Here is a 10,300-nt window from a genome sequence, read left to right as displayed (position 1 = left end):
GGCCCGCTAGCTTGGGGCGGGGCTTGTTCGGGCCCGAGAGCCGCCGCGCTGAGGTGGGGCTCCCGCGCCCTGCGGGGCTGCGAGACCGAGGCCGCCCCGCGGTTCCGGGGGTCCTTGGAGCTCGGTCTGCGGAAGCTGCGCCCGCACGCCACGTTCTGTTCCCTCAGAAGCAGCTCGGCGGCCCCGCGCCTTTTCCCGCGTTTGCTGTGGACGAGGCGGCGGGAGTTCGGGGGAGGAGGCCAGCGTCGCCCGCCTCAGCCAGAGGCCCACCATGCCCCTGGAGACCACCCAGGCGCAGGACGAGGAGGCGTACAGCCTGGTGGCCAGCCTGGACAACGTCCGCAACCTCTCCACCATCCTCAGGGCCATCCACTTCCGCGAGCACGCCACGTGCTTCGCCACCCAGAACGGCCTCAAGGTGACGGTGGAAAACGCCAAGTGCGTGCAAGCCAACGCTTTCATTCAGGTACCGGCGCGCCGCCCCCTCAGCCCCCAGCCTCGTCGCCTCGAGGACAGAACCGCAGGACCTGAGGGAGTGTGTGTGGGTGAGTGTGTGTACGTGTGTGTGTGTGTGTGTGTTACCCCTTCCTGGAAACAGATTGTTTTTCCGGTGTGTGTGCGTCTGTCTGTCTGTGTCTGTGTGGTGTGGGTCTGGTGTGGGTGTGTGAGTGTGTTACCCCCTCCTGAAAACAGATTGTTTTCCCGCGTGTGTTTGTGGTGTGAGTGTTGTGTGTGTGGTGTGTGTGTGTGTGTGTTTGTGTGTTGGGTGTGTGTGTGTTACCCTTTCCTGTTTTCCCAGGGTGTGTGTGTGTGTGTGTGTGTGTGTGTGTGTGTGTGTGTGTTTGTGTGTGAGAGAGATACCCCTTCCTGGAAACAGATTCTTTCCCCAAGTCTCACAGAGCTGCTGGCTTCCAGTGCTGTATACAGTGTATTAAGCTAAACCTTAGCCCACGCACTCAACTGTTGTGTTTATTTTAACAACCCCCTTAACAGGCACCTTAGTCGCTGGAGACAGGTTTCCTGTCTTATTCCCATTTTGCATGCATGGGGACTCAGGCTTGGAGGTGACATATTGACTGTATATACCGACTCTCTCAAAGCCAACTGCTGGCAAGGAACCCAGAATATTTGTTTCCACGGTGCATGTTCTTGACTGCTGAGTTATTTAAAATAATAATAATAAGTTGTTTCTATTGTTTATAATAGAATCTTGCTACAAAGTGATATTTGTATGATTCTAGTAGGATTTCATATTTCAGCATTTTTGTGTATATCTAAGTGCACCCGGTATGGTTCCAGAAGCACAGCCAGTAGTGATCCCTGAGCATCTCTGGGTATAGCCCAAAAACATAACCAAAGAAACGAGGTATAGAGGGATTTTGTTGTTGTTATGTTTTTGGACTATAGCCAGGGATGCTCAGGGATCACTGCTGGCTGTGCTCCTGGAACCATAAAGGGAGCCTAGCATGGAACTGGTGTCAGCGCCTGTACCGTGATCACCGTATCTGCAGTACTATCTCTCTGACCCCTGAAGGTGTATATTATTTGTCCTCTCTGTCCTGAAAAGAATTTGAAAACTATTTTCACTTATGCAATATTAAACTATGCTATTTTCAAACTGGCCTTATTGATGGACACAAAAAGAGAGTCAGGTGGGGGGATAGTTTAGATCTAAAACTACATGAAGAATCCTTCATAAAGTTTTAGATGATGAACAAAACCACTGTTAAGCCTTCATCTATTGAGCAATGTAAGTTTAGTGGGTGATGGTTGGGAAAAGGCCTAAAATGTCTAAATTGGGGCAGGGGAGAGCATAAAGCATTGAAGTGCATCCCTGAGTTCAGTCCTCAGCATCCACAGTTCACCAAGCCCAATAGATATGACCCTCTAGACCCCAAGCCCCACCCCAAATACCTTGTGAAGGCCCATTTCCCCAAAAAATGTCTTGGTTGCTGGGGGCCATAGAGATAGTATAATGGATAGGGCCCTTGCCTTGCACACAGCCAACCCAGATTCGATTCCCCAGCATCCCATACGGTTCCCCAAGCACCTCCAGGAGTAATTCCTGAGTCCAGGAGCCAGAAGTAACTTGTGAACATTGCCCGTGTGGCCCAAAACCATAAAGTCTTAATCAGAAATAAGTTTCATGGTGTGAGTTCAGTATTGTTATTTTAAAAGCATGTAAATTCCAGCATCACACATGTGTTTCATTCTTTAATTTGTTATAATACAGTTTGATTTTTTTTTTTTCTTCTGTAGGCTGGGGTATTTCAAGAATTTTCAGTTCAGGAAGAATCTGTTACTTTTCGAATTAATTTAACTGTCCTTTTAGACTGTTTATCTATTTTTGGATCAAGTCCTATGCCAGGTAAGCCACTTTATCATAACAACATAAAAATTTATACAGAATAGCTAATACTGGGGGCTGGAGCAATAGCACAGCGGGTAGGGCGTTTGCCTTGCACGCGACCCACCCAGGTTCGATTTCCAGCATCCCATATGGTCCCCTGAGCACTGCCAGGGGTAATTCCTGAGTGCAGAGCCAGGAGTGGCCCCTGTGTGTCGCCGGGTGTGATCAAAAAAGCAAAAAAAAAGAAAAGAAAGAAATTCCTGAATGCAAAGCCAAGAGTAACCCCCTGCATCACTAGGTGTGGCCCAAAAAGAAAAAAAACCTTTCATATATGCAAAAGTATTTGTTTGTCTTTTTGTTTGTTTGCTTGCTTTTTGGGTCACACCTGGCACTGCACAGAGGTTACTCCTGCCTTTGCACTCAAAAATTACTCCTGGCGGTGCTTGGGGGACCATATGGGATGCTGGGAATCGAACCCGGGTCGGCCGCGTGCAAGGCAAACTTCCTACCCGGTGTACTATAGCTCTAGCCCCTTGTCATTTTTTTTAATTTACAAAGATTTAAGGATTTTAAGTTTGAATTCACTAAAGACTTTGAATATGTTATAAAATATCTACAACACTTTAACATAAAATATCTTGCTTTACCACCTAACTTATTCAGAATTACAGTTTGTGGCAGAGGAAACATAGAAACCTATTATTTGGCTTCATTTATGTTGAAAACTAATTTTTTGCCTTTTGAGCTGTTTATTATGTCTATTTTCCAAAATCTTTCTGATATTTGTTTAGCGATTATAAGAATAGTGAATTTATTTGCTGTGGAAATAAAACTATTAAGTCATTGGAAGAATGGTTTTATGTCATAGAAAAGCAATCAAGAGACTAGGGAAAATTCTGTTGAAGTTCTTTATAAAATAATGTAAATTTTGTACTAATAATTCATTAGTATTAAATACACATTTAAAAAAATTTTTTTTCTCTTTGGGTCACACCTAGCAATGCATAGGGGTTACTCTTGGCTCTACACTCAGGAATCACTCCTGGCAGTGCTCAGAGGACCATATGGGATGCTGGGAGTCGAACTTGGGTCAGCCACGTGCAAGGCAAATGCCCTACCCACTGTACTATTGCTCCAGCCCCTTAAATGCACTTTTTTGACGTTGTGTTCTCTAGCTCATTTTTCATAAATATATCTGCCTTCTCCCCTCCCTCGTGTGGCTCTCTTCCTACTGTAATCTCATCAGTGGTTCATGGTATTGAAACTCTAAGTGCATTTAATAACTTTCTCGTCTTCTCGTAATTTGATCTTAAAATTTAAGGTAAGGAATATCTCCCCATAGAAAAGGTTGGAAGGATCCTTGTAGTGAATAAGTTGACATAGGTGAAACCTCTCCAACAGTCCAGTGTTGTACACATTGAGCCTTCAAGACATAATGAATTCTGCACAGTTCTCCTTAGTGCACTGGTCCATGGGGAGTTTCCATTCAGAAACTATATGTATAACATTAGTAAGCTGTTTTAAGTGGTTTGGAAGAATGAAAATGGCAGGCTGGAAAATGACTTCAGAGAGTTACATTTTATTCTGGTTCTCAATTTTCTTGCCATTATTTTGGGGATTGTCTGCGCACAACTGTCATCAGGAGAAATGTGACCCCTTCTTAGGAGGAGGCACGTTATGCAAGAAATTGCACAGGATTTTTTTTTTCTTTTTTTTGCTTTTTGGGTCACGCCCAGCAATGCACAGGGGTTAATCCTGGCTCTGCATTCAGGAATCACTCCTGTGGTGATTGGGGGACCATATGGGATGCTGGGAATCGAACCCAGGTCAGCCATGTGTAAGGCAAACGCTCTACCCGCTGTGCTATCATTCCAGCCCTGCACAGCACAGGATATTCTCGATCAGTTCTGTGTATCATTTGAGGAAACACTGAAGCCAGAGCTTTAAAGTTAAGACCTAAAGTGTGATGTTTTCCATTTTTCAGGGACTTTAACTGCACTCCGCTTGTGCTACCAAGGTTATGGTTACCCTTTGATGTTATTTCTGGAAGAAGGGGGAGTGGTGACCGTCTGTAAAATCAATACTCAGGAGCCTGAGGAAACTCTGGATTTTGATTTCTGCAGCACCAATGTTATTAATAAAATTATTCTACAGTCCGAGGGACTCCGTGAAGCATTTTCCGAACTGGATATGACAAGTGAGGTCCTCCAGATCACCATGTCTCCTGACAAACCTTACTTCAGGTACTTGAGAGCTCTGCACTTAGTGTAGTCTCCTCTCCCTGTGTTCAGATTTACTTGGGCTGCAGAACTTGTATTTTTCAGGTTCTAGTTATATTGAATTCACACCCAACAATACTCAAGGGACCATGTGATTGCCAGGGATTGAACCCTTGGCTGTTGCATGCCTAATATGTGTTTCAGCACTCCTGGCCTTTAAGCTCTCTCTCCCTGGCCCAAAGATCCTTTTTTTCTTTTTTAAGAGCTGAGGATCAAAGTCATGTATCTCATGTATGCAAGGGAGCTCTCTACTGCTGAGATGCATCCCTCATCCTCAGGTTCCTAGAATTTTTAGAATTTCAAAGAGCTGCTACTCTCACCACATATGTACAGATTGGGAAAATTTTATGTCCAGGATATAATCCTGTTTAAAGCTTCACATTTAATGTTGGTTTTAGGTGAGCAGCCTAGTCTCATAATTCATATTGTCCTAGTTACTGTTGGTGAGGTTATATCATGAGGAAAAGGTTTATAAACTTTGGAAAAGGTTCATATTACATGGAATCTCTCCTTCAAGGTGGTAGGGGAAGCAAAGTGAAGTAGATGTTTCCTATGCATTCACCAAGTTGCTGTTCATAGCTTACCTGTAGGAAGGATTAGCTTAAATTCAAGGCTAACAGAAATGAAAAATACCATAGGAGGAATAAAATTGCATACTAGTAAGTGCCAGGATAATATCAAATGATAGAGATGTTGAGGAACCAGGACAGGCACGGATGCTTAGAGGATTGGGCTGGGGAAGTGTCATGGGTTGGGGGGAAGCACTTTCAGCAAGACCACAATGCCAGAATGCAAGAACGTTTCTAACTGCTCCAGACATGTTTTCCCCACACATAATGAAATGACAGGTCTCCTTCAATTTAGGGTCAATTGAGAGAGAGGATCTAATTATTCTCGTTGGAAACATTTCAAACACAACAACAAAGGAGTTAAATAAATGGATAATGAGAAGTTTACATTGTTCTTTTCTATTTACTTGAAAGTAACTATAACCCTTATAGCATTAGGCAGTTGAAACTTTGGCATAAGGTCTGTTGAAATGTTAACCAAAATAAAAATAAGTAAAACCTTATTTTAGCTGTATGAAATAAACTTTCAGGCAATTAAACAGCATCTCAAAGTGTTCTCATGGCAATGATCTGTCTTTTCGTGGTCATGGTATGTGACTCCAATATGTGGAAGGAGGTGGTGGTAATAAACTGGAAATTGACTTTAAAAAAAAAAAAGTTTCATTTGAGGTGCCTGTGATACTTAGGGGACTATTGGGCACGGAGGTAAAGAGCTCTAGAGATTTGGGAACCCTCATTGTGGCTGGTCATAGGTAGGATGGCTCCGAGAGAGAGCTTAAGTTAGAAGAGAAGACAAAAGGTGAATTGTGGAGAAATCCGCTTTGACTTCAATTTCTGTCATTGGTTTTGATTAGTACTTAACACGTAACCCCATAACAAATGATCACTAGGTTCTTCCAGAGTTAGCAGACACCTAGACATTAATAAATTGTCCACACATAAACTACTGATAGTATCAACCAAGAAAACCATAAAATAGAACAGTCTGAAAATACACAAATGCTTGGTATAGGCAATAGAGGGACCCCATGCCTGCAGTTGGTGGTGGTCAGGGGTTTTTCTCCTCCCCTACATGCCCCTGTCTCCAGTATTATGTACTTCTTGCTTAAGGAGGGGAAAAAGTCCCTATCTCAATAGGGTTTAAGTCGATGAAAACAGGCAGGTAATACTCCCTAAAGCTGTGAATTCCACAGCACCTGTGGACTCTTCATTCTGCTCCCTGAATAGTCTTGCCTACATTTGTTTACATGACTGTTTCACTCAACGAATCAGCTTTTTAAGAAAGGATTTTCTTTTCTTTCTTTTCTTTTTTCTTTTTGGGTCATGCTCAGCAATGCACAGGGGTTACTACTGGCTCAGCACTCAGGAATCAGCCCTGACGGTGCTCAGGGGACCATATGGGATGCTGGTATTCGAACCCCGGTCGGCCACGTGCAAGGCAAACACCCTACTCGCTGTGCTATCGCCCCAGCCCCAGGAAGGGTTTTCTTTATTTGGACCCTAATGCAGTTTATTACTGAACCACTGAATTAATGAGTTAATTTTTTTTTTGCTACAGATATTGTTTTATGTTTTTATTTTTGTTCGTTTTCCCCTATTTTATTGTCTTTCTGTTCTTGTTCTCTTTTGTAGGTTATCCACTTTCGGAAATGCTGGAAGCTCTCATCTTGACTATCCCAAAGATTCTGATTTGATAGAGTCATTCCAGTGTAGTCAGACTCAGGTCAACAGGTCAGTTAATACAGAGGTTGCCTTTGATCATGCAGAAATTTCTTTTAAATGTTTTATTTTTGTTTTTAAAAAAATTTCAGACTGTTGATAGCATTTTAAAAATTGAACAGTAGGATTTTCTAGGAAGTTGCTGCTTGAAATAGATGGAAATTAGATAATAGTACATTAGAATGATAATATTGGACTGAATCTTGTATTTATTTATTGGTCATTCTTGGCTCTCAGCCTTCACTTGGATTTATGAGCACTGCTTTCTCCAAATAACAGCTTTTTATTCACTCTTTCAGATACAAGATTTCTTTACTGAAGCCCTCCACAAAGGCCTTAGTTCTGTCTTGTAAAGTGTCTATTCGGACAGATAACCGAGGATTCCTCTCTTTACAGTATATGATTAGAAATGAAGATGGACAAATATGTTTTGTGGAATATTACTGTTGCCCGGATGAAGAAGTTCCTGAATCTGAGTCTTAAGCATAACAGACAGCCCACTGTGCTATTTATGCAGGCGTTCATGACAGGTCATGTTCTCATTCTGGGTAGATGAGTCTCACTGGGTTTTCTCAAGGGAAGAAGCAGGGAGGAGACAGGCACACTTGTTGGGTCCCTGGCCCTAATAGTCGGGATGTATTTTGTAAGTAATTTTGGTGTCACTAGATTATCCAGCACCTGGACTATCCTGTAGTTCTCTTTTGAACATATAGAATTATTTATGAACCATGATGAATAAATTATACCTTCACTTCTACTTATGTAGGACATGTTCAAGTGTCTAGCAATGTAGTTTAGTGAAGCCTTAAAAGCCTAAAATGTTCCTTATTTAGGAATTAGGGAATGCAAAGGCATTGAAATATTGATAACTAGCTTTAATACTTGAGAAAGTGTCTAAAAGTGTGGTTCTCAGAGTTTGCCTAGACTACCAGCATCAGCATCACCTGGAAACTTGTTAGAATTTCTGGAGTCTGGCCCCACTCTGCTCCTGCTTGTGAAATTCAGGTGCATGCTTACGTTTAAGGGACACTTTAAAAAAAAAAGTTTCATTGCACTGAAGTCATTGCTGTTATCTGCAATTTCTTCACAAATTTCTTCTGTCTTATACACTGTCAGACAAGTTTGAATCATTATATGATTTATTATTTAAATTAACATTGAAAAAATCTGTGAACAGGATATAAATGTCTTCAGTTACTAACTACTGGTTTTCAAAACTTCAGTGTAATCAGTATTTACCAGATGTTTTCTATTTGATTTTGAGTTTTTTAACCAAACCAAGTTGTAGAAAACCAGTTTTTAAGTAATTTTGCACTTATTTGGGTCATTTCCAATGAAATAATTTTTTGGACTGTAGCTATCTAATAAAATGCATTTAAAAGTATGTGATGTGTTCTTTAGAAGGAAAACTATGTAACTGAAATAAAATTTTGAAACCATCTCATGCTCAGTGTCTCTTACTAGACAACCATTATTGACCAATGGGGTGGAATAATTCTTATAGGAAAAATATGTCACCCCATTTCAAGATTCATGCCACCCTGATCCTTACCCACTAATGACAGTCATGTCACCACACACCCTCATCCTGTCCCAAATAAGTATCCCTATAGCATGTTGTGTCATGTACACAAAATATGAGGGCGTATTTGGAATGCTGTGCCTTGGAAGAGATCATGTTAAATGCAGCAAAGTCCTGGAAAGGTTTTGTCACATTAGCTGAAACTTCCCAGGTGCATATGCCAGGCTGGTTCTAGTCCGGCATGAGAACCCACTAACTCTTGAGCCTCCTCAGCACCTCAGCATGCTCAGCAGACACAAAAGTAGTTTGTGAAGTAGAGTATATGTTGGAGAAGAAAAGAATGAATACAGAATATGGTCCATAGAGTCTCTGATTATGTAAACACCAAGAATAAAAACATTGAAAATGATACATTTAATCAGTCAAAAAAGTGTCAGTTCCATTTATATATCCATACTCAGAACTGTGTTTAGTATAGAATAAACATTCCAGCATAACGAATTCTAGTTATTTGGCCCTGAATTTGTTTTGATGTGCTCTCTATGTTTTTAAGTGTAAGCCCAGGAAGAGTTAAGAATGTTGGGGTGGGCCGGAGCGATAGCACATTGGTAGGGTGTTTGCCTTGCATGCGGCCGACCTGGGTTCAATCCTTGGCATCCCATATGGTCCCCCAAGCACCGCCAGGAGTAATTCCTGAGCATCTCTGGGTGTGACCCAAAAAGCAAAAAAAAAAAAAGAATGTTGGGGTACCTGCTTTGCATGTGGGAGCTGCAGCATGGTCCCCTGAGTGGGGGAAGGATTAAACATGAAGTTAAGCTTATACTTCAATTTAATAAGATGGCTTGTTCCCTGGCAGTGGACCACACCTGGGAGTGCCCAGGGAGGAGGTGCTGAGGGTGGAAAAAGACTCCTGCTCAGCTCACTGAGTTTTCTCTGGTCTTAAGACTCACATTTTTGCACATTTAAGAACTATCATTTCTCTCATATTTACATCTCTAGAAACACATGTGTAGCTACATGGAATTCAGAAATTAATGAAAGATTTCTTTATAACATCTAATATGGCATTGGGTTAATAAATAATTTCTTGTACCTGAACGGGCTTAGGAATTTTCTAGTTTAGTTGAGGTCTAGTTCCCATAAAGGGTCACTAGGGGGAGTGCTTTCCTAGGCTGAGCCAGATCCTTTGGTATTCGTTGGGAGTATATAGAAAATCTTAATTTTTAAAAACTTTAGATTGTCTTCTTGGATTTTATCATTTTCCCTCATTGAGATTTTACTAACCATGAATGGGTAGATAATCTTCCATTTTTAGTTTGTTATTCCTTGATGTGCTTCCATTAATTTAGGGAATTAATAAAATGTTTCAAAATAATTAAAATGCATGGAACCCTCTTTTCTACATATGACGAGCATAGAGGCAGCAATACTGTGGAATTCTCGACTCGGAATGAATGATGAGGGAGGCCGTTTTGTCCCTTTCCCCCTTACCCGTAGTTTCACACTACCACCTTCCCTTGGCTCCTACCTGAAACAAAGTCTTCGGGGCCCTCAGAAGCTGAGAAAGTGGGTAGACCTAGAGCACACAGGTCCGGGGCCCCAGCTGCCCTGCTAGCTCTGTCTAGTTCCCACTTCAGGAAGGTCAGCTGGGCGTAGCCCCCAAAACCCAGAGGCATTTCCAGAGGGCTAAAGTGACCAAGGTGGCCCCTTATGAACTGAGCGCTCCCTCCATGCAGGACCTGAGGGCTGCTGGCCTTCTGCAAGTGGCTAAGGTAGAGCAGCAGCTGCAAAGAGAGCCTGTTTTCCTGTGGTAGCATCATTAGATTCATGGGCAACCTGTATTTCTGCCACCGCAGGATAC

At 42.2% G+C, this 10,300-nt stretch overlaps 1 protein-coding gene across 1 annotated transcript; it reads left to right on the top strand.

Annotated features, from left to right (window-relative positions):
- Window positions 1–260: 260 nt before the first annotated feature.
- Window positions 261–8,358, top strand: RAD1 (RAD1 checkpoint DNA exonuclease). The gene is made up of 5 exons (XM_004605554.2): window positions 261–466; window positions 2,260–2,368; window positions 4,335–4,593; window positions 6,831–6,929; window positions 7,217–8,358. Exons 1-5 carry the CDS (start codon window positions 272–274, stop codon window positions 7,398–7,400), a joined length of 846 nt encoding a protein of 281 aa, XP_004605611.1. The 5' UTR covers window positions 261–271; the 3' UTR covers window positions 7,401–8,358.
- Window positions 8,359–10,300: the final 1,942 nt, after the last annotated feature.

This window comes from Sorex araneus, chromosome 1 (genome assembly GCF_027595985.1).
Source record: "Sorex araneus isolate mSorAra2 chromosome 1, mSorAra2.pri, whole genome shotgun sequence".
Taxonomy (NCBI): Eukaryota; Metazoa; Chordata; class Mammalia; order Eulipotyphla; family Soricidae; genus Sorex; species Sorex araneus.
This window is presented reverse-complemented; position numbering and strand designations above follow the sequence as displayed.